At 43.4% G+C, this 25,278-nt stretch overlaps 1 protein-coding gene across 1 annotated transcript in view; it reads right to left on the reverse strand.

Moving 5' to 3' along the window:
- The window catches only part of LOC311222996 (cyclin-dependent kinase-like 5), a 70,922-nt gene extending 47,267 nt beyond the window's left edge, over positions 1-23,655 (reverse strand). Inside the window, exons 1-3 of the mRNA XM_084307671.1 lie at positions 23,600-23,655; positions 19,616-19,829; positions 17,034-17,068 (exon numbers count right to left, since the gene is read on the reverse strand). Coding sequence (XP_084163797.1) covers positions 17,034-17,068; positions 19,616-19,679 — 99 coding nt within the window. The 5' untranslated portion in view covers positions 19,680-19,829; positions 23,600-23,655. The remainder of the gene's footprint in view (positions 1-17,033; positions 17,069-19,615; positions 19,830-23,599) is intronic.
- Positions 23,656-25,278: the final 1,623 nt, after the last annotated feature.

Consider the following 25,278-nt stretch of genomic DNA (forward strand, 5'->3'; position numbering starts at 1 on the left):
AATGACTAGACAATAAATAAAACAGATTGTACATTTAACACCCTAAGCCCCCTCCCTCACCACCCATCACAGCCACGATCCCCAACCCTTGAGAGCCCCAAGTCCGGTACCCCGGCGAGCCAGAGCATCATGCCTCTTTAACACCCCAACCCGCCAAGGGCCCGAACCAAGGGCCCCCCCACCCCTAGCCTGTGACACTCCGACACAATCAAAAGGGGCCCAGAACACAAACATAATGGGTTTCCTGAGCCCCCTCCATCTACAGGCCCGGCAGCCGTGAACCCCGACCCCGGAGGACCCGCAGTCCGGCGCCCCCACGAGCCAAAGCATCACGCCTCTTTAATGCAGAGACCCGCAGAGACCCCGAACCACTGCCCCCTCCAGTCCGAGCCCACAACCACCAGACCCACATCTAAAGGGGGCTCAGATTATATACATAATTAAAAATACAATAGAAAACAAAAAGAAAAAACAAGTGGACAATGGTCTTCGCTCGCTCTTCACCCCCACCCCCCCCCCCCCCCCACACACACTCACCCCAGGACCTCAACGTGAGTTAAATACATAATATATGGTAGATTATCTAGCAATTGACCGTTATATGTGCTCTTTAAGTTTTGCAACCGCTGCCAACCAGATAGCAATATTCGCTTCGTTAACCCCTAAAACTCGTGCAGTGGATATCTCCAGATATATCACATCGAGGTAGGTAAGAGTCCATACCTTCGGGCATAGCTTGTCTGGGTGTATCCATCGTGAGGCAATCAATTTCTTGGCGGCTGTGAGGCCGGCTAAAATGAGTCTCTTCACATGTGTAGAGGTAGAGGTCGGTAATTGGGAAACCTCATTCAATAATAATACAGAAGGCAGGACAGGTATAGTCAGAGAGAAAATATCTGATAGCTCGGTGGTAATCTCTTCCCAGAAAAGCTCAACAGGAGGACATTCCCAGTACATATTATGCATAAATGTTCCGATGGCCCCGTTTGGACATAAGGTACATCAAGAGTCAGGTCTGAGACCCATTAGATTCAATCGTCTAGGGGTCAAATAAGTCCTATGAATAAAATGTAGATGAATCTGTTGGTGATCTGGGTTGCGTGAGGACAGCCGGACATTTTCCATGACCGCATCCCAATCAAAATCTCCAACTCCAGGATATCCTTTCTCCAAATCGTATCCAGGGGGAGGTCCTTATACGAGGACGTAAGTAAATGGCGATAAAAGTCAGAAACGAAGCCTCTCGATGTCTCTTTGTCATAAAACAATTTGTGAAAGCGGTGGCGCTCATTTTAATTACGGGCCTGTAATGAATTTTTTTATTTTGACCATCTGTTGAAGTCATTTGTAATCCTGTCACCCAAGATGGAGTAGTTATACCGTATCGTCTGGCTAATAGTGGGGAATATTTCAATTCCGAGACATTTAAAGTGCTCCACCATAAGTATGTTTGCAGGCAGGATGGTAGCCTTCGCAGGCGCATTAAGTGGAAGAAAGGCAGATTTTGGCCAGTTGATCTTAAAGCCGGATAGGCTGCCAAACTCATCTATCGCATTGAGAAGATGTGTAACGGTTCCAGGGAGGACAATGAGAACTTTGCTCACAAAGTGAACATTGGCCACAATGGGAACAGTGGTCTCCTACCTCCCTCTAGTGGTCACCATCAGATGGGCCAGATGATGCAGGCCACCATTTTGTGTTTCTTCAAGATAGTTGAGTTAATTTCTTCATGTATGTTGTCCTGGGCTTTTCCTTTCCTTGTTTAATTGTCATCCCCCTGTCTGGTTGTTGTTCGTGATATTGTCTTGGTTGTTGTTGTGATATTGCTTTTGTGTCTGGTTGGTGTATAATTGTTTCTGTGTTTTTGGACGTGCCAGGTGTTGTCAATTGTAATTAGTCTAGTATTTAAGTGTGTGTCCTTCCTCATTTCTGTGTGGCGACATGCCTCCAGTTTCCCCCCTGTTCCTGTCCACGTCGTGTTGCAATGTGTTTTCATTCTAAGTAAGTGTTAGTGTTTTGTTGTTCCTGTTTATTTTCCGTATTCTCAAGTTCGCTGTTTCACTAGTGCCAGCACGGCTGCACCGTTTATGTTATTTTTGTTACTTGTAGTTTAACCTTGCTCTCTCGGTTCTAAATTAAATAGAACACCAAATTTTTGTGAAGAGCAACCACCGTCTCCGTTCTCTGGTCATTCTGCACCACCGTCTCCGTTATCCTATCATTCTGTAGTTCTGGGGCTCCTCCATCGTTCTGCATATTGGGTTCTGTTCTTCCCCAAATCCTAACAGAATGACAGGATAACGGAGACGGTTGTGCAGAATGACCAGAGAACGGAGACGGTGGTTGCTCTTCACAAAAATGTGGTGTTCTATTTATTTTAGAACCGAGAGAGCAAGGTTAAACTACAAGTAACAAAAATAACAAACGGCGCAGCCGTGCTGGCACTAGTGAAACAGCGAACTTGAGAATACGGAAAATAAACAGGAAAAACAAAACACTAACACTTACTTAGAATGAAAACACAGTGCAACACGACGTGGACAGGAACGGGGGGAAACTGGAGTCAACAGTTGGTCTGGGTGGAGTATGCCCATAATTTTCTCCCCAGTTCGGCCACCAATCTGTCCCCGTTTCAATGTTCTCTCGGCTACCAACCCCCTTTCTTTCCCGATCAGGAGGAGGAGGTTGGAGTTCCCTCTGCCCAAGCCTTCATCCGCCGTTGTCGGAGCACTTGGAGAAAGGCTCAGGAATCCCTACTCCAGACCTCGGCCAGGTATCAGAGGCAGTACGACCGACACCGGACACCTGCTCCCGACTACCGTACCGGACAGAGGGTTTGGTTGTCTACCCGGGACCTTCCATTAAAAATGGAGAGCCGTAAACTGGCTCCTAAATTTATCGGTCCTTTTAAAATCAACTGTATCATCAGCCGCTCTGCCATCCACCTATGGTTACCCCGGTCCCTCCGTATCCACCCTACCTTCCATGTTTCCCGGATTAAACCTGTCTCCTCCTGCCCACTTTAACTCCCCGCTCCAGCTCCTCCTCCTCCGTGGATTATCGATGATCACCCTGGCTACACGGTTCGTTGTTTGCTGGCCGTGCGTCACCGTGGACAGGGTCTCCAGTACTTGGTGGATTGGGAGGGGTACGCACCGGAGGAGAGAAGCTGTATACCCCGCTGCCAGATCCTGGACCCTTCCCTGATCGCTGATTTCCAGCGGGCTCATCCTTTTTTTTTTTTTTGGTCTTTTTCCCCCTCCATTTTCCTCCGATTTTCTCCCATCCCAATGTTAGTCGTATGCCAATTCCCAGTCCCTTCCTGGTCGCTGCGCACTTACCCCCCACAGTCAGATCATCTGGGAGAGTGGAGGCTACCACGTGCTTCCTCCGACACACGTCCAGCCAATCACCGCTTCTTTTCACCTGGCAGCGCGGATTCTCATTGAGAGGGCGTAGCGTGTGGGAGGACCACACTATCCCCCTCACGTCCAATCCGCACTTAGCAGGCGCCCCGACCGAACTGTAGGAGTCGCTGTTTACAACGACCCGGACCCACCCCGCCAGCTTCTCCCACCCTCTGATACAGCCAATTGTATCAGTGCAGACGGCCAGCCAAGCTGGTGACAACCCCGGAGCTGTGAGCTGGATTCGAACAGGCAAATCCAGCTCAGCTCCGGGGCTGGTGACGAACGCAATCTCCGCTCGGCCACCTAACCGCCCTTCCAGCGGGCTCATCCTGACCTCCCGGGACATACGCCAGGAGGCGTTAGTTGAGGGGGAGGTACTGTCATGCCCCTCCAGGTCTCCAGGGTTCCTGTCCACCTTAACTCTCGTTATTCCCTACCCAACTACTCTCCCTCTGTCTCTCTCTAACTACAGGATGGGGTGCAGGTGTGTGAGGACCAGAGGAGCAGCTGATTGGCATCAACAGGCTGATTACTATTCCTATTTAGTAGACCTGGCCCAGATGTCATGAAGCTGCTATGTAGTTCCTTATTTCCAGTCAGTCCGTATACTCGTGCCTTGTTCTCTTTGTCAGTCTGTGTTCTATTGTGCTTAAATCTAACATTCTTGTCCTCCTTTGCTCGCAGTTCCTTCCTGGCTCCACTCCCTGTTCCCCTGTCTTGGATTCCTGTGCATGACCTCCGCCTGCCTGACCATTGTCTCTGTGAACATCCCTGAACTGCATGAGAACCCACTCCTGGCTACGACCCCCCCCCCCCCCCCCCCCCCGCTCGTCTGTCTACCCCATACCTGCTCACTCCCTCTATTACTCTTCTTTTCTTATTAAATACACCCGACATTTGGGTTACACTCTGATTCCACATTGTCTCTGCTTGTTTGTGTCTGCATCTGTGTTCTGGCTTAGTGAAACCGTTACACTGCTAGCATGAATGACATGCAGTGATGCCGGTAACGCGTTACTAAGTAACGCGTTATTGTAATCTGATTACTTTCCCCCGAAAATAGTAATCTAACGCGTTAATCTTTAAAAGCCAGTAATCTGATTGCAGTTACTTGTCCAAGTGGCTGTGCATTACTATTTCGTTACTATCTCATCATAAATTCATAATGCAGGCGGAATGCAGTATTTTATTTCGTTTTCGACAGTCAAAAATACATTTTGAGCTGTTTTTCTTTTGGGAGTGACGTAGTGTGGCAGTGAAAGGGTTACACAAGAATGTGTCCCGCGGGCCGCGGCGTGACTGGACACTCTGTCTGTGAGTGACTCTGCTTTGGTACAATCACATTCCCCATCCACAGTCTGCGAATCAGAGGCAGAGTAGGGCGGGTCTTCACAGCACGTCATGTGACATATGCGCCAATCGTGTGACAGCAGGGCTCCGTCGTCGGAGAATTCCACCCCAAAACGCTTGGCAAAATTAAAAGTGAGTTTCTGTTCAGACTTCCATCCCAAAACGCTCGTCAGTCACTACTTCACGTTCATATGCGGAGGAAACAAAATACTGTCTACCGCTAAAAACAGCACATCCAATTGCATTGAAAGCATCTGGAATCACAACACTAGCCGACGCTTCGACTAGTAGGTACAGGAGGACTCGGAGGCCAGCCAAACAGCAAAAGAGAGAGATTGTTTCTTTCCCTTTTGATTAATGTATATTTGATGGTGGCAGAGCAAAAGCTCTTATTTGCCAGATTTACAGTTAATTTACATGTTAAAGAGAGACTGATTGTATGTTTATAGAGAGACATTTATAAAAACTATTTAATTGTTACAGTTGATATAATTGAATAGTTCAGCCTGCATTTGTTAGATGTGAATGGATACACTGGTTTTGTAAAACCACTGGCTGGCTGCTCTAATGCTGTGAGCATCATAGACTGTTGCTTTACCATACTTGATGGTACAGAAGCTGAAGCACTAGTTTAACAATTTACGTTATGTGCAGAGAAACAAGTTAAAAACAATTTATGCACTTTCAATAAAGCGTTTAAAAAAAACGGTTGGGGGAACGACGACGACTTCGTAACCTAGTTACTTTCAAAGTAACTAAGTTACTCTGATAATCAAGTAATCAGTAAAGTAACTTGGATTACTTTTTAAAGGAGTAATCAATAATCAGTAATCGGATTACTTTTACAAGTAATCTGTGGCATCACTGATGACATGTAACACTATACATCTATACACTCACTTAATCATCCAACTTCATTTGACTACTAAAACAAACACAAAGGACGAAACGTTGACTGAAATGAGCTAGGCCCCTTAAGTTTCACACTGCATTGTTTCACATCTGATTAAGACGCTGGATTTCATATTTCACGACTACAAGCTTTTCAGCTACATTACGGTAATTGATCCCCTTTGAATCATAAAAGCATTTTCATAAACACTTAAATGCTTTCAATTTACAAACCGCATAAAGGCTATACAATTTGCTGTTAATGTTTCACCTCTCTCTCGGCCAGGGCTTTCCTGGGGGAAACCATTAGTTAATGGCGTGAGTACATCCACGGCCCTGCCGCTGTGTGCAGAGTGAATTCCTCAGAGGCGTTCCACGGTTAAATAAATACTTGCCACAGCGATGTTTACTCTCTCCCTCCTCGCTGCTTATCTGTGACTAAAATACCCTGCATATACATGGACATAAATTAATGTGGGTAAAATAAGGAACAGCCATCGGCCACATGCAAGGTTTGCCCTAGATGTGAGGCTAGCGAGAAAAAAATATGTACTGTAGCAAGAAAAGAAAAAAATACTGTTTGGAGGAAGGAATCGGGTTACTGGTTTTTGACGGGCAACACGCGGTGCTTCATTTGTAAATCACTGTTTCCCTGAAACACTGGGAGGACGATAAACCAGCAGGGTGCCTGCCGCTTTCAACAACGTTTTTAAGACCATTTTGAATAGAATTGAATACCTATTTCACAGCCATACTGGCAAAAAGGGTATGAAGTAAAATGACTATGAACAGTAATTCCATACGAATTATGATTTTATTTCTGTACTGCTTACTTTGCAGCCTGGACATTTCTCCCTTAACATATTTAAGCGTGACACAGAGATGTTATCGCAACATAGAAGTAGCCTCCGAATCCAAATACATTTTTTATTAAAACTTTTTTTTATTTTAAAATGGTATTTGAGACCTTTTAAGCCCTTTAAGGCTTAAAATTCTGATTATTAAATGTAAGACTTTTTACGACCCTGGGGAACCCTTAACCAGTGAGTGAGGCTGAACACGAGTCAGCTGGGAAACTGATGTCAGGCAATATGTGCAGCAGATGTGAATAACCCTCTCCATGCAAACATACTGTACCATCACTACCATGGCATCAATTATTCCCCCAAATCATAGATATAGGGCATAACATTCTCATTCTGTTCACCAGGCAACAGCCTGCTTAAACTGGGTTGTGAAGGGGTGCATCACTAGCACATTAGGAGAAGCCTACAGTTTCCTATAGACTACTTTCTGATCGCAATGACCACAATAGACTTAGCGACAAAGGTTGTTGTGGAAATCACTTGTGTTGCACAAGTCAACAAGTGCGGCAAACAACTGTTTGCATGTGGTCAGTTCAATCAATACACAAATCAAAAGCTATAGCTTGGATAATTAACACTAAACGTGATGTTTGATACTGAGAAAATAATACATTGAGTATTTATGTTGACAATCTTAATTAATTATATTTATTTTGGGTTTCAGCTAAATCCTTTATTTGAAACAAAGAAGAAAAAGGAAAAACAAACATTATTTGCTGATGTTTTTGTCAAACTTCAGTAAGAGAAACTTGGTTTATATCACAGAAATATAAACACAGGAGAGTGTTAATTAGGCTATCTACCTTTTGTTGCTCTATTATAGCAATACAGGAGTGTAAAACCAACTTGCATCGTATTACAGTCACATTTTGGGTTAACTGAGTGAGCCCATTAATTAGGGGCCTTCCCTACAATCTACTCAACCGTGCCTTACACTTTGGGTCATTTAACTTGCGGTCATCCTGGGACAAGTGAAACCGTCTGTATTGATCTGCTTAGTTTCGTCCACACAAAGAACAACATCAGGCATTCTCAGAGTACAGTTATCTCACTGACTGTTTAACATTATGTTGGTAAATGCACATGTGTGATGACCACATAATCAATATTATGTGAAGGCATCATTGGCTTTTGTCACCCCTTTTAAAGGGATAGTTCTGATACTTTTTTTAACCCTTGCCCTATTTGCTACATACCAATGATGATGTTGGTTGGTTTCTCAGCACAATCCATGCTGTTGTTCCTCATACTTTAATTAAAACATTTTAAATATTACAAAACAAGTAGGAGTATATACAGTGCAAGGAAGTGTTGGAGGTTGAAGGACCATTAATAAAAAGTAATACTACATATATACACAGTAATAGAGAATATGCAGGGGTGGAGAGAATATCTTTGCTGTACAGCTTCATAAGAACATTAACTATTGCACTTGTGGAGGTGTTAAGTTCAGTTTAGTTTCTTTTGACAATCAATAACAAGTACACCGCCAACAGTCATGCATACATTATAGAAGCATGGAGGATGACACAATAAAGTTTAAAAAATATTTTTCCATTCTGGTCCTCTTTTAAAAGACAAGACGAATAGGCAGACATGACAGTGGCACATCTAAACCACAGCTTGCATCATAAACACAAATATATATAGTATAAAGTACAGTTCATATCAGCTCAAAATACTTGTTGGCCTTCGGAGTGATGTAGAAGGAGTGATTAACTCTGAGTGATGTAGAAGGAGTGGTTTACTCTGAGTGGTGTATCTGCATTTAATTAAATGTTAAGAATTTGGTGCAAGCATTAACCTTGCCCAAGACTTTAAGCACCATTATCTCACCACTTAAGTGGCCCTCCAATGAACAGCCTAACTAGTTGATAGAGGTATTTGCTGCCAAATGAGTCATATTTAATTCTATCCGAATGTCCACAGCTCTACTAAATCTAGCTTTTGTCCCCAAAAGTATCGCTTCAGTGTAGGCCTAAGTCTAAGGAAAGCTTGTTGTTTGTGAGCCATGTCCTCACATTACTGTGTTCTCCAATACCAGTTTGTCTTTATGTGAGACAAGTAGAACCGAATCATCCACATAGAGGAAGAGATAGCAGGATGAACAGGCAACATTCAAGTCATTAATATACAGTAAGAACAATAAAGCACAATGCCCTGTGGAACACCACACGTAAAGAGAGTGGAGAGGGTCAACGGCTTCAAGTTCCTCAGAGTTCACATCATTGACAAGCTGGACTGGGGAGTGCACACCGGGCCACGTGGCCAAAAAGCGCCTCTACCACCTCAGGAGACTGAGAAAGTCTGCATGGGCCCACACATCCTGAGGGCCTTCTACAGAGGAACCACAGTGAGTATACTGACGGGATGCACCACCAGAACAACCGCCAAGCACTGGAGAGAGTAGTGCGAACGGCTGAAAAGATCTGCGGATGTAAACTACCCACCATAGACAGTGTATTCACAGAGCGGTGCGTCAACAAGGCACATGGGATCCTGAAAGACCCCAGCCACCCAAACCACAAACTGTTTGAGCTCATGCCATCTGGCAGACGGTACCGCAGTCTCAGGTCCACATCCAAAAGAACACTGAACAGCTACTTCCACTGGGCAAACAGACTACTGACAGATACTCTAAGTCTAAATCATCACATGAGCATACACACAAAAGAACCTTACACACACTGCTTAGATTTTCTTTTATTTATCTGCTGTTTTTTACCTTTACCAAAAGAAATTGTATAGATTGCTGTGTATTGTGTTTACAAATCTACTACGGTTGAGGAGCCGGGGAAAACAAGCATCTCACGTTTTTCTGAATGTATACACATTTAAAAAAGCTGTGACAATAAAATCATCTGAATCTAAATCTGAATAATGGCCTTGGGGCAGGAGAGTGTGCCGCTTACTTCCACTAACTGTGCTCTATCCGCCAAGTAGGACCTGATCCAGCTTTGTTGTCTATCCCAATGGCCTCCATCTTATACAGTAGGTGACCAACCGAATACAAAATATATACAAGGGTGGAAGAGTGTGAAGGATCATGTGTGGCGAGGGGGCTGACATTTTCAGTTAAATTGTTAAAGGGGCGCACCACTCAAATTAAGAAACCCAATATGTTGTTCTCATGGCCAAGGAAAGTTCAATCAATATTTGTGAACATGAGCTACTCTCTCCCAAAGCCAGACACCAGGGATGTAGGACTCAAACGTCCATATACTCATAAACATTCCCCTGGGTGCTCTCTGAGAGATTGGACGTCGTGGTGACCAGGATGTGAGGGGTCGGCCTGCTACCCCGGTCCTCGAGCTGCAGAGGTTCTGAAGGATTCCAGCCAAATATCCTTTCTGCTGATCAGATGACATGTTTCAGTCTGGCCTCATCCCAAGTGCTGCTGGCTGACCCGAACCAGACAGCAATGGAGGAGGTGAGGTTGGACTCAATGGTGGCTGTGTAGAATTGGACCATTATCGCCTGGGGCAGGTTGAATTTCTTCAGCTGTCACAGGAAGTACATCCTTTGCTGAGGTGGAGCTGATGTTCACCTCCCACCTGAGGTCCCAGGATATTGTGGCTTGAATGACTCAGGTAACTGTGACGGGGGGATGTTCTACCTGAAGTTCACAGGTAGACATTTAGCTCCAGCTTGTTGTACTGTAGCTTCACCAGGACACCAGCTGCTCAACCTTCTGTCTGTATGCAGACTCATTGTTGTTGTTGGCCAATCACCGTAATGTCGTCTACGAATGGCAGGACAGGAAGGTGATGATTTATATTGTCTTTGAACCCTCCAACAATAATTTTTTTGTCTTGATTCAAAATGTGTTTTGTTGCACAGGGAGCGCAGATTGGCAAGGAACATTCCGGTAATCCTCTCCATCTGAGGCACGCTAAGGACCTCCATGCGCTTCCCTCGTCCTTAGTTTCGCGGCCTGGGATAGAGCTAAGAATATTTAACTAATCTTGTATAGCTATCATACTATAAGAATATAACCAATCTTCTATAGCTAGCAATTCATCATCTTCGTTCCGAAGGTTGCCTATCACTCTCCAACCCAATCTGTCCCCACTTCTTCTCTCCAACTCCGTGACTCCGCCTCTCACTCCGCTCCAACATTTACTATATAATATATATAATATAATATACTATATAATTACTATAAGAATAAAACGAATCTTCTATAGCTAGCATACTATAAGAATATAACTATTAGCGAGGGGGGGCGACAGTGGCTCGGGAGGTAAAGCAGTCGTCTGGTAATCTGGAGGTTCTCGATTCGATTCCTGCTCCTCCCGGGCAGTGTGTCGAAGTGTCCTTGAGCAATGCACTTACTTAACCCCTAACTGCTCCTGATGAGCAGGTTGGCAGCTTGCATGGTTGCCTCTTCTGTTGGTGTGTGAATGTGTGAGTGAATGGGTGAATGTGAGGATCAAAAATAAAAGCACCATTTACCATTTATAGCTAGCATACTACAAGAATAGAACTACTCTTCTATAGCTAGCATACTACACGAATAGAACTACTCTTCTATAGCTAGCATACTACACGAATAGAACTACTCTTCTATAGCTAGCATACTACACGAATAGAACTACTCTTCTATAGCTAGCATACTACAAGAATAGAACTACTCTTCTATAGCTAGCATACTACACGAATAGAACTACTCTTCTATAGCTAGCATACTACACGAATAGAACTACTCTTCTATAGCTAGCATACTACACGAATAGAACTACTCTTCTATAGCTAGCATACTACACGAATAGAACTACTCTTCTATAGCTAGCATACTACAAGAATAGAACTACTCTTCTATAGCTAGCATACTACACGAATAGAACTACTCTTCTATAGCTAGCATACTACACGAATAGAACTACTCTTCTATAGCTAGCATACTACAAGAATAGAACTACTCTTCTATAGCTAGCATACTACATGAATAGAACTACTCTTCTATAGCTAGCATACTACACGAATAGAACTACTCTTCTATAGCTAGCATACTACAAGAATAGAACTACTCTTCTATAGCTAGCATACTACACGAATAGAACTACTCTTCTATAGCTAGCATACTACACGAATAGAACTACTCTTATATAGCTAGCATACTATACAGTATATACTAACATTTGTATAGCTTTCCAACATACTACATACTACATACAACATATTAGGTCAAGTTCCAGGATTTCTGGCCCACAGTGGAAAGACCGCTATTGAGAGCTATTAAGACCAACCGTGTCACAGTTTTGATGCTCCATTAACCAAGTACAAGATAATTAATAAAACATGAACCTACGGTAGCTTCTCTGTACACTCCAGCATACTAAAACCCTACAACGTTGAGAGCCTATAAGGTTACGGGTGGGTGATTTTTGGACACACCTCAGCTGGTCCATTTACTCAGGGTTAAAACAGAATAATATAAATCATTAGACACAGAATAGGACTTCAAACAACATATACATTATATATACATATATATATTATATATACATTATATTTACGTGGGGTGGTCCATGGAACACTTCACAACGGACATTAATAACATGACAGCGAAATATGACGAAAGAATAACCAGGAAGGAGAGAGAGAAAAGTATAGTAGGAAATAAGAGAATAGATGGAGAATAAGAGAGAGATTAAAGATAGAAGCAGAGAAAGACAGAAAGACAGAAAGTATAGGTAGAAATAGAGTAGAGAAAAGGAATGATGGAGTAGACAGAAAGAGAAAGAGAAGGGCAGAGTATAGACAGAAAGAAAGAAAGACAGCAAGAGAGTAGCCAGAAAGAGAGTAGAGAGCTAATGCCCTAGCCCTCAGTATTATACTCTGCTCTGTCCATAGGTGTATGGCCGGTGGCCAATCCCAAACACGGCATCTGTGCATTTTCCCACCAAACCTAGGTTAAAATGCATAGCCTATGTGTTTTTGGCTGACGTGTCTCCTACCCCATCTAGCTCGGCCCAGAGATAACAAAAATGCACATGTGCCCTGGCCTTGACACAGACGCCACTGCACTAAGGAGAGGCCTGAACAAACGTACAATATGTCATAATTCACACTCAATATTCTATATCGATAATGATTGTACCTAATGATATTTAATAATAACTTTTAACCGGAGATTGCGTTGGTCACCAACACCGGAGACGCTGGATTCGGGCCAGCCGGCGTTGTCACCAGCTTGGCTGGCCGTTCACACTAATACAATTGGCTGTATTAGAGGGTGGGAAAGCTGGCGGGGTGGGTCCGGGTCGTTGTAAACAGCGACTCCTACAGTTCAGTCGGGGCGCCTGCTCAGCGCGGATAGGATCTAAGGGGGGTAGTGTGATCCTTCCACACGTTACACCCTCTCAGTGAGAGTCCGCGCTGCCAGGTGAAAAGAAGCGGTTGATTGGCTAGACGTGTGTGGGTGATAGCCTCCACTCTCCCAGACCGACTGTGGGGGGTAAGTGCGCAGCGACCAGGAAGGGGATTGGGAATTGGCATAACGACTAACATTGGGATGGGACTGGGAGAAAATCGGAGGAAAAAGGAGGGGGAAAAAGATCAATAAAAAAATAATAATAATAATAACTTTTAACTTAGATCAATGTCCCCAATTAAATAAGGTAAATATAATTTCTCAAGCCTGAAAATATTTCCCACAGTTACACTACATTGTAGTAATTATGCCTAGCGTATTAGTTTGCGCTGTATAGCTTGAAATGTACAGTGAGTAAAAGCAGCAAAACCAGTCAACTAACTAATCATCCATTTCTACCAGACGGCGCAGAGCATGACTTATTTTCTTATGTCAACCAAAATGTACGAGCGAAACTGTGAGGTCAGCTAAATAAGAGAGATGTTTGGAGAGCACCAACAGCTGTGAAGCAAGCATTGCTTTGACACAAACGCAGCTGTTTCTTCTGGCCCGTACACTTATCCGCCTATTGTCACAGCACGTCTCGTGCCCTTGAACTAGGTTTATGTGTCTGTGTGTGGTACTACATATGTCAGCACATACATGTGTGAGCTTGTGTGTGTGTGTGTGTGTGTGTGTGTGTGTGTGTGTGTGTGTGTGTGTGTGTGTGTGTGTGTGTGTGTGTGTGTGTGTGTGTGTGTGTGTGTGTGTGTGTGTGTGTGTCTGTGTGTGTGTGTGTGTGTGTGTAGGTGTGTGTAGGTGTGTGTAGGTGTGTGTGTGTGTGTGTGTGTGTGTGTGTGTGTGTGTGTGTGTGTGTGTGTGTGTGTGTGTGTGTGTGTCTATGATATATGTGTGTTCATCATGATGTTTGTTTGTTGGCTTAAAGAGGAATGTCATCCATTTTAAGAATTCACGTATGTTATTTCTGTGCCCCTGGACAGTTCAGTCAATGTCTGTGAACATGCAGCACCACTCTCTCCTGAAGCTAAGGCTAGAGTTGTCTCCCAACAGGGGGCGCTCATGCGTGATGTCACCGGGATCTCGAGTCCGGGGCTGCTTCATAGACAAATGACCATATTCACATGGTGGCCATTTTGCTCAGGTTGGGATTCCTTTCCACCCTGTTCCCAGCTAAATGACCTCTGTGTGAATGACATTACATGAATTATTAGATGTGGTGACGTTCCTCTTGTAACAGTGTTGGCTCATTCACATGGGTTATTCTATCAGGTTACCTTCTAGAATTGTAACTGATAGCCTTCTAGAATTGTAACCGTATTCATTTTACAATTTGCCCATAGAAATTCAATTTAAGTCAATTCAGTATCTATGAATTAGTAGTTACTGCGGCTATGTCAGAAACACTGACAACTGTGTTCCACTGATGACTGTGTGACAAAGTGACGTGACAAAGTAGCGTGCCTAAGTAGTGCCCACTTCGCAACCACTTCGACTGTCAGAGCAATGCAACTGATCAGTTTGATCGGTCAAATTGGCATTTCATTGGCTGCTTTATGCGGCCCCCAATGATGCTTTTACAGTGGTAACCAGGCAACTAGTAGTAAAACATCTCTCTAACCATCTCACGTGGAAGACATTTTAAGACAGGTGGTAATCACTATATAAACTATATAATGCCATTGAGCATTTTCTATACTGCGATGAACAATAATTGCAGATAATCACCTGTCGGGTGTCGCTGCAATAGCAAATTCCTCCGTTCTAATTGTGTGTGTCGATGACTGAGGCCTACTGAACTGAGTTCTGTTCTCCATAATGGAGACATTGGTGTTTGCAGCTGCCTGGGATCAGCTCTGTGATAATTACAGCCTGTGGTTCAGGGTTACCCCCCCCCCCCTCTCCTCACATTCATCTGTTCTGTTGTTCTCCTCTACATTCTCACACTCAAAACCCAGCATAGCAGACATCTCTTATTAGCTGATATACAGTTGATGGGAAAAGTTCAGAAAAGGTTGTGAATGATGCGGAAAAAACAAATGTTATTTGCGATAAGCTGCGACCAATCAGGCTACAGGAACCCTTTTTAGCCTATGACGAGCGTTTGTGGATTAAGCTATTTCAACAATCGAACCGTTTCCTCCACAACATGTGAGAACAATGAAAATCCCACCTATTCCCTACAGACCCGCCCACCTCATCAAAAGCAATGCTTTCCTGTGACCATTATTTCAATGTTGATTTCGAAAGCCACTGTGTCAGTCTGGGTATTCCTGCGGCATCGCTTTCATCTTTAGAGTTACGCAGTTACTCAATCGAAATGTAATCTGAGGTTTTCCAAACAATGGAATTAAACGAACAATGACTATGTTATCTTGGAAGAGAGTAATGGAATAGGGGCCTGGAAGATCGACAATCTGCCACAGCCAAGAGAAGAGGGTGCAGGGGCCTGGCGACCGATCAAATCTTCAATAACAGCATTAGAAAAGATGGCCATGGAGCGGTCGGGTGGCGTAGCGGAGATTGCGCTCGTCACCAATGCAAGAGGCTGCGGTCTCGACTCCCGGAGGCGTCTATTCTTTTACCAACAAACTTGCATTTTTCCGCGATCTGATTGGCTACTGATGTTTCTGGTCAGGTGACATCTGCGCCAATCGTGTGACACCTGTTTCTGTGCCTATTTCCGCCTCTAACAGCCTGCAAACTACCTAACGCCTAGTTCTATCACTGGTTAAGCTTAGGCGACTCTTTCGAAGTTGGTTAAGGTTAGAGTTTGGAATCAGGGCTGGTGTTCTTTGCTCTAAGACAAACTCTAACCGTAACCAACTTCGAAAGAGTGCTAGAAGCTTAACCAGTGATAGAAACAGGCGTCACACGATTGGCGCAGATGTCACATGACCAGAAACGTCAGTGGCCAATCAGATCGCGGAAAAATGCAAGTTTGTTGGTAAAAGAATAGACGCCTCCCGGAGTCAGCATTGCCCTGCGGCTTGGGCCGGTCGTCATACTAACTCGTTTGGCTGAGTTAGCGGGAGGGAAGTCGTGGGTGGTAATCTGCCATTGTGGACAACGACGCCTACAGGTCAGGTCAGGGCGCCTGCTCAGCGAAAGGCAGGAAATGGTGAAGGCAGCGTGACCTCCCACGCGTTACGCTTCACCAATGAGAGTCCTCGCTGCCAGGTGAAAAAAGAGTCACTGGCTGTCTCCACATGTGTCGGAGGAAGCATGTGGTGGACTTCAGGGTTCCCTTGTACCGACCAGTAGGAGGAACATGCGCACAACAACCAGGTAGGGGAGGGGGGGAATTGGCATAACGACTAAATTGGGACGGGGAGAAAAATTGAAAAATCAGGCGGAGAAAAAGAAGATTAAAAAAAATAAAAATAAAAGATGGCCATCGCCAACTTCTTAGGTTATCTCGGTTTATGACACTGAAAACAAACGTCTCTTGATGAGGAATAAGAAGCAGAGATAACAGGAGGGACAGATTATCTGATGGTTCATGGCAGCCAAATCCCGAAGCACAGGATGACTAGCTCCAAACCAAAGTGGATGACCAGGCACAGAGGGACCACCTGTTTCAGACAAGCCAGCGTAACACACACACACACCAAACAGTTCTAACATAGCACACATGCTCTCTCTCTCAACACACACGCACGCACCGCGCGCGCGCACGCACGCACACACACACACACACACACACACGCACACGCACACGCACACACACACACACACACACACACACACACACACACACACACACACACACACACACACACACACACACACACACACACACACACACACATCTCCCAGTAGGTGTCTGGTCTAATCAAGGGTGAAGCACCGTGGTGTTGATGTAACATCAACAATCCAATTACACAGTGATGATTGAAAATGTCCTCTATTTTCTCAAAGCAGCATTCCTCTGTGAATTGCATAAACATGCATAAACAGCAAATAAGCAACAATGTAGGTGTATGTTAAGTGTCATTCTGTGTTTATGTCTCTGCAGTTGATTCTTTTGGACTCTGATTCTATGTTTCCAGACAAAACAAGAAACTCAAGCAACGCTAGGAGTGACAAATGAGTGTGAAATGTGGGGTATAAAAGCTGACGCGACATAAAACAGGATCTTACCTTGTGTCTGCACTTCAGAACAACACCATAGGCACCTGCAGGAAAGAGGCAAACGGTATATTTAGCACCCAGGTCCCACAGTTAATAATAGTGTGATGAATATTGTGCCCAGGTCCCACAGTTAATAAAGTGATGAATATTGTAATGCAGACGTGGAACACCTCACTAGTAGTGAAGAACAAGAGGAAAGGGGTTTTAATAGAAGCCTACAATAAAAATGTATTTACGATATTTGTAAAACATGATGATTTGTAATTCCCAATGCTAAAACCAAATTCCCTTTGGTCAAAAGAAAATCTAGGTCTACTGGACCTATTTCTTATGTCAGGCTATTGGTAAAAATAAAAAAGCAGAAGAAAAATGTCTGTTTATTAAAGCCTATTTTAAGGCAGTTTCTCTCTTGCTCAAAACCATAGAGGAAAAACATGCTTTCTATAAAAGGACTGGTGATGGGGGAGAAAGTAGGACAGCCGGCTTGGATGATGTTATTCACCCTGGCAGTGACACACATCCCCTCAGGTTCTAAGTGGAATTCTAGGGCTGAGAGCAGCATGTGAGGAACTCAGAGGACCCTCTCAAGAACATCGGTGGCAGAAGAGGGCTCTCAAGAATCATCTTCACAGGACAACTGATATACATACTGCATCCTTTCAAATGAAGGCTATAGGAATCTGTATGGCCCTTTTCCATTGCTGGACTGTATTGTGGCGCACCACGCCATCAAGCTGTTAGGATCGACTCTACTTTATACAGTCTAGCATTACAACATCAAGCTGTTAGGATCACCTATACAGTCTAGCATTACAACTGGATTGGTTAGCTAGCTTGATGTAGAGCTCCTTTAGGCATAAGCCAACGTGGTCCAGGTGTTTTGCTTCAATGTTGTGTGGTGATTGCCAGTGATATTTAGGAAGTAAGTAACAGATATCTGTACAACAATCAATGTTCAGATTATTCCAATCATTAGTCTGATGCCTATAGGTTCTCATGTTATTAGTCATAACCTGACACTGATTGAATCTTCATACCGCATCTGGGAAGTTGTAAGCATTATGTCTACATGTCTATACTGTCGTGATGCACTGGGTTGGTTTGTATCATGAAGTCTGGATTGAAGGGCCTATTTTATCTCTTTTTCTGAATTAGGAAAAAAAAGACAGTAGGTCCCTGGTAAAAATGTAGCAGGGTTATTTTAAAAGCAATTATCATATTTCATTGGGTGGAATTATTAACGCCCCCGAATGCAGGATGACTCAGTGACAACAATGTGCCACTTTCCGGGAATAGAAAACATTTTTAGATTAGAAAAGAAAATACATGTAACTACAATATTTGTATGTTTTTTGGCAAATATTGGTAATATTTGTAAAAAAAACGTAAAGAAATATAGTAGTTACTTGTATTTTCTTTTCTAAAAAAAAAATAAAAAAAATAGATAGCTTACAGCTATTCTCCTACAAGGACCTAATGAAGCACTGTCCAATGTACGCAATAAGCAACAGACTTGGGAGGGGATGTACAGTACAACTACCCTGCAGCAGTAAACATATGTTTAGTCATAAAATCTACTCTGTAGTAAACAAAGAAGCTGTAGTTTAACATATTTGAATGCATCTTTAGGCTACAGCCTACTAAATAAAAACCTCAATAAAATAATTTAAAAAACAGATTATTCAGAATATTCAAAGAGGCTTATTTAGGTAAAATTATGAATTGATGATTATAATATAACAGAATTAGGATCACAACAGAAGGTTTAAGATGACCTGTTCCTGCATGTCCGTACAATACATCCAGGGACATGAAGGAACAGGTCATCTTAAAGGAACAGGCCAATTTTTGGGGAAATTAGCTTATTTTCCATCTACCCTGGAGTTAGACAAGCAGACATACCCTTTTCTTCTCTGTGCATGCATTAGGCTTAGGGAACAGCTGCACTGTTAGCCTAGCTTATAACTGTACTTCTAACTTCAACATCTAACTGTATGTTTGAAGGTGCCCAATCCGTAACCTCTAACATCTAAGATAGGTTTCCCTGCCATTGCTCTATATTTCACTATGATGTTTCGCCCATGAAAAGGGGAACACCACCCATTTTAACCCTTTCACCACCACACTACCAACGGGTTAACCCTTTCACTGTGACAAAACAGAAGTTTAACCCTTTCACTGCCACCCGACAAATGGTTAACCCTTTCACAACCACACCGGTTAACCGTCTGTGGTGTGGTAGTGAAAGGTTAACCTTCTGTAGTGTGGTAGTGAAAGGGTTAAGAATTCACATAATGTGCAGTCGGTATTTGCCAGGCATCACTCTCTCCTAAGTCCTAAAGCTAGAAAACAGAGAGAGAACCCTCCAATCAGTCATGTCACTGGGATGTAAAATCCAAGCCTGCTCCATGGACAGAGATGGAGAGAATCTGAGTGAATGAGTGCAGTAACTTGCAGAGTGTGATTCACAAGCCCCTACAGGCTGGTAATTAACGAGTGGTTAATGACAGCCGCTTGGGGGCGTGAAAGTATGGTGGCCGCGTGTGAAACAACATCATGACATACAGTGGCGGTAATTCCAGCTATCTCACCTTCACCTACAATCCCAAGGACTTCAAATTTATTCATTACATCACCGATGACAGGAACCTTCATGGAGTTGAAAGGCGGCTGGGCGAGGCGCTTGGAGCTCGGGGAGAGGGGTCCCAGCTAGAAGAGGACATGAGGCTGTCGGCTCCTAGGGGGTGTCTGCTGGCTGTGAGCCACAGCATGCACTGCATGCCTCCCTCAGTGTTCCACCCTCATCTGCACGAAGAGATACAAGAGCAAATGTATAGTAAGTAACCTATTCAGTAGCTAGTGATGCACTGGGTTTGGCTATTAGGCTGGCACCAGACCTGAAATTAATCTGTTCTTGATCTCAAACCCCGCCCCCTTGATCTCAAACCCCACCCTCTTTTCTTGATCCTCTGATCACAACTGTTGCTTCCCAGAGAGGGTGGGGTTTGAGATAGATGCGTTAGACGCAAGTCAAGAGTTCATACTGGTAGATGTCCCTAAAAATGACAAACTTCTTCTCTGCAATATCGTTATTTGAGCAAGTGTAATGCAGCGGTTTTGGAGAAGATTAGACTTACATGATCATAACCTGACTTCCATGCATGTGTGCACATGCACACACACATGCCTTTGTGGGACTCAAGCTCTGTTTGTCTCCTATGTCATAATCAACCATTGTGTGTGTGTGTGTGTGTGTGTGTGTGTGTGTGTGTGTGTGTGTGTGTGTGTGTGTGTGTGTGTGTGTGTGTGTGTGTGTGTGTGTGTGTGTGTGTATGTGTGTGTGTGTGTGTGTGTGTGTTTGCGTGCGTGCATGCTCAGCATAAGCCTTTGTTATGAGCCCCTCATTTGACTTCCTGCCAGTTAGACTACCTGTCTCCCTGTAGTGTAGCCTATAGCCAAATATTTGGTTGTATTGTCTGTAAAAACCCAGGGTTATGGGCGCCCCAGTGGCAAACCACATAACGCGCTGAGTCGCGGCACGGCCGACCCCGGTTCGATTCCCGAACCCGTCGTTATTTGTCAAATGTCTTCCCCCCACTCTGTCTCCCGTTTCACCTCTCTCTCTCTCTACTGGACTGCCCAGTATAGAATAAAGCGATAAACGATAAAAAAAAATTAAAAAAAAATAAAAAAAAGGGTTATTTGCATTCAAACAAAGCAATATACAAATAAACCAGAACACTTGTGCTCTTTTTTTGTACAATATAAGATTCCAAATGCCACTGATTCTATCTCATCTTTTCTTTGTAGCGATGCCTGCTCATTGTTAGGGGCATCGTGAGCTCCTTATTAGTATGCAAAATCCCAAAACCAATAACCTCCGTCTTCTAGAACGCTAAACATCGCTGTACGCTCCGCCACTCTCTCTAAATCTTAACGTGAGAATTATCGACTGCAGCCACTCCCTATAGACAAATGATTATGTAAACTTGAGAAGGAATTGACTAATGAGATACATACATAATGACCATCCTAAAGTGGTTTCCCCCAAAGACATTAGCCTAACTTAAAATGCTTTAATTCATCTATTCGTTTGGACAAGATGTAAAGGCTCCACCTTATTGACCATATTCACACGGGGGGTTGTTCTAGGGTGGGGAACAGGGTGGAAAGGAACCCAACCTGAGCATGACATAAGAGCTAAATGGCCATGAATGAATGAATGAATGAATGAAAACTTTATGTAACAGATTGCAGAATGGGTACAATACAGTACGGCTCAATACACACAATTGTTAAGGGGATGCAGACCAGAAAAATACGTTCGTCTTGTTTACATCAGGGTCCCCCATTTTCAATTCATCAAGACATTTATGACATACATGACATTTATGGCATAGGGACATACATGACATACAGGTATTTAGTACTGTTATATTTGTGACATATACGATATTCAAATATACAGTACTGTTACCCATGGATCCTGAAAGAGTATATACATATGATGGAGAGGGGACTGTACATTAGGAGGGGGTGGGTGGGTGGGAGAGAAATATACATATGGCGGGGAGAGAAATATACATACGGTGGGGAGAGAATATATGTATGGTGGGGAGGAGACTGTACATTTGGAGGGGGTGGGTGGGTGGGAGAGAAATATACATATGGCGGGGAGAGAATATATACATGCGGTGGGGAGGAGACTGTCTATTAGGAGGGGGTGGGGGTGGGGGGGTTTGGACATTTAGGGTGGCCAGTTTCGAATTGCAGCCTCCCCTAGGTGCTCTTTATGAGCGGTTTTGAATGTGGGTAGGGATTCACATTCCTTTACTGCTGTGGGTAGGGCGTTCCACATTGATGTGGCATAATTGCGAAACGTGTTTAGTCCCTTGTTTGAGCCGAATCTGGGTTTAACATGATTTGTTGAGCTTCCTCTGGTGTTGTGATCGTGGTATTCACTGACCTTTGGGAAGTATTTTGACATGTACATGGGTACCTTAGTCGTATAGTGTATCTTGTAGACCAGGCCCATTGCAAGTTGCTGTACTCTGTCGTCTACTCTAAGCCATCCTAGGTTGTCAAAGTGGGCAGGGGTGAGGTGGGTTCTAGGGGTATATTCACTGTGTGAATATGGTCAATTATCCTCATCTATTATGTCAACAGCAGATGTTAAAGATGTGCCCACAAACCATAATGTTGTCGATGCCTAACAGGTTATTGTGAGCAGGAATGTGCAGGAACATTGAAGTGGATCATATAGCTGTTGTTTTGTCTCTATCAACAGAATGACTCATGCGTGGTAATGACTGACTCACTTTTCACAATACAACACAACACCTCTGGCAGGATCAGTATACTAGTTATTTACAGCCTAATTAGGACATTCAACTTTAAGATTCTGGCAGGAATTATTGGTAGGATTATATAGGCTATATATTATATCTAAATATAAGTGATTAGGAAAGAACGTTGGGTGCTATAATATGCACATGCACGCGCGCACACACACACACACACACACAGGCCTACACCTACGAACTGGAGGTCCTGATCTTTTATAAACATGCTCCAGCAGGACCCAGTGCCAGAGAGGCATCCTGGCTTAATGCTCCACTAAATAGATAGCTTACAGCTATTATCCTACAAGGACCTAATGAAGCACTGTCCAATGTACGCAATAAGCAACAGACTTGGGAGGGGATGTACAGCACAACTACACTGCAGCGGTAAACATAGGTTTAGTCATAAAACCTCCTCTGCAGTAAACAAAGAAGCTGTAGTTTAACATTTGAATGCATCTTTAGGCTACAGCCTACTAAATAAAAACATCAATAAAATAATTAAAAAACGGATTATTCAGAATATTCAAATAGGCTTATAGGTAAAATGATGAATTGATGATTATAATATAGCTACCCTAGTTAAAATAATTGTTATGTGAAGGCCACCAAACACCCTGTTGCGCCTAGTAACAAATCGAATCCCATCCTTGACAACAACAAAAGTACAACATCAATAAAAAGCTGGCAAATAAAAAGAAATGTGTGTGCACGTGGGTGCGCGCGTGTGTGCCCGTGTGTGTGTCTCGTCTACAATCCAGCTCACGCAGTTGCAAGAGAGAGCCGAATGGTAACGTTACAAGGATTTCTAGTCCATGTTGTCCACACGTTATTCACAGCCCCTGATACTGCACCACTAGTAATTAATATGACTTAATCACTCTAATTAATCACAGCTAGCATTAGATTCAAGACTAATGGGTATCCCTATGGAAAACGACATTTTTTTTGTGAACATGATGGCAGTCATAAAACAAGACGGAAATACAATAGAATACAAGCAAAGAAAAATGCCTCTATAGGGAATGACATCCTAAATATCAGTAGCTAGTTGAGTTGATTGAATCCGGAGGTGGTGGTGATCTCGCTGCTAATAAGGAGGCGTATAACGGCGAAATAATAACCAAAACAAACCTCGAGCTTGGTGACGTTACGCAATTGGCAAGCATTTAAGGACATTATTATATTGACAACTCACGTTTGTATTTCAGATTATTATAATATACTACTCACTCAGTTTTGGGGGAAATGATGGAACTGGACCCATATCCAACCACCCTCCAACGCAGTTATTTTCATTGCACCACCAACAGTAACTAGATCCTCCAGTTGACAACCCATCGAGCACGGCGCCAGGCAACCGTTTTTGAGTGGCGCGACAGTGTGTCCAATGAAAATGGTTTGAGATTCATTATCCAAACGTTTGCTATACAGTTAAACCAATGAAGATACAGAGAGGGTACGGGGAGGCGACGTGGAGGGAGGGGCTATTGTAGAATGTGGGTGTTTCACATTAGTTGGGGATACGGTGCGTGTGATATTATACCCTACTACTCGATACAGAGGCGTTTTTAGGACTTGGAAAGATCAGGGGCTGAGCCCAAAACATCTGGGGCTGTGTGATGGTGTTTTCTTGTTTTCTGTTGTGCTGTCTGGCACTTTACCCATTAATCAGCCCCCTCCCTCCCTCTCTCTCTCTCTCTCTCTCTCGCTCTCTCTCTCTCTCTCTCTCTCTCTCTCTCTCTCTCTCTCTCTCTCTCTCTCTCTCTCTCTCTCTCTCTCTCTCTCTCTCTCTCTCTCTCTCTCTCTCCCCACCCCTCTCTCCTTTATATTCTCTAGTCTACATGGTCCAGACATAGTAGTAAAAAGGTAGAGGAAAAAAGGGGGATCTGAGCGTTTTTGAGGTCTGTCCGACGACATGAGGCTGCCTGCTGGGATATTTTTTTATATGAACCTGTTAAGTCTTAAGACATTGTTAGGGTGGTTCCAAGGTCAAGGTGGTTGTCAAGGTCAGAGTGTGCAGTAGGTGCTACATGATACAAGTGCCATACATCCTTGGAAAGCTGGGACCCTAATGAATATTAATATGCAATAAACATCATGTTCTGAATCTTGCCTATATTCAAATGATTCAACTTCTGAGTGTATAGAGGCTTGGGACATTAATCCATTGCCATGCTTAATTATGTAAAAAAAAAATTATTATTGATTAAATTATTGATACCATTTGTTACACAGATTTTGTGCAAAATGTAACCATTTTTGACCTCTCCAGAATTGATTACATGGTCAAAGATCCCTCTAGTCTAGAATACCACATTAAGACACAGAGACCTTTGATAACACTAAATAATGAATGCTGTGATCTGGTATAAAAGAAAACATTGATATTTGGAGAGTTCTGTAAGAATAGCATTTATCAGCGATTGGATGGATGTAATTTGTGGCTGTTTTATGAGGTTGTGGTCACACAATAGGTCATTTTATACAATGAGTAAAAGAAAATGGTCTCACTACATTGAAATGGCTACTATGGGCTCATTGGATCCACAAGTCTCATCATCAAGCGTTGATTGATTGATTGAATGATTGAAAATTGTATTAACAGATTGCAGAATGGGTACAATACAGTATGGCTCAATACAAACAATTGTTAAGGGGATGCAGACCAGAAAAATACGTTCGTCTTGTTTACATCAGGGTCCCCCATTTTCAATTCATCAAGACATTTATGACATACATGACATACAGATATACAGTACTGTTTAAGAGAAAGAGATCATAAAAAATATATATACATTCGAAGGGGAAGAAACTGTACATTGGAGGGAGTTGGGTGGGTGAGTTGGGGGGGGGGGGGGGGGTTGGACATTTACTAGGGCCAGTTTCTAATTGCAGCCACCCGTGCTCTT

This window comes from Notolepis coatsorum (assembly GCF_963971535.1).
Source record: "Notolepis coatsorum genome assembly, chromosome: 2".
In the NCBI taxonomy this organism is placed as follows: domain Eukaryota; kingdom Metazoa; phylum Chordata; class Actinopteri; order Aulopiformes; family Paralepididae; genus Notolepis; species Notolepis coatsorum.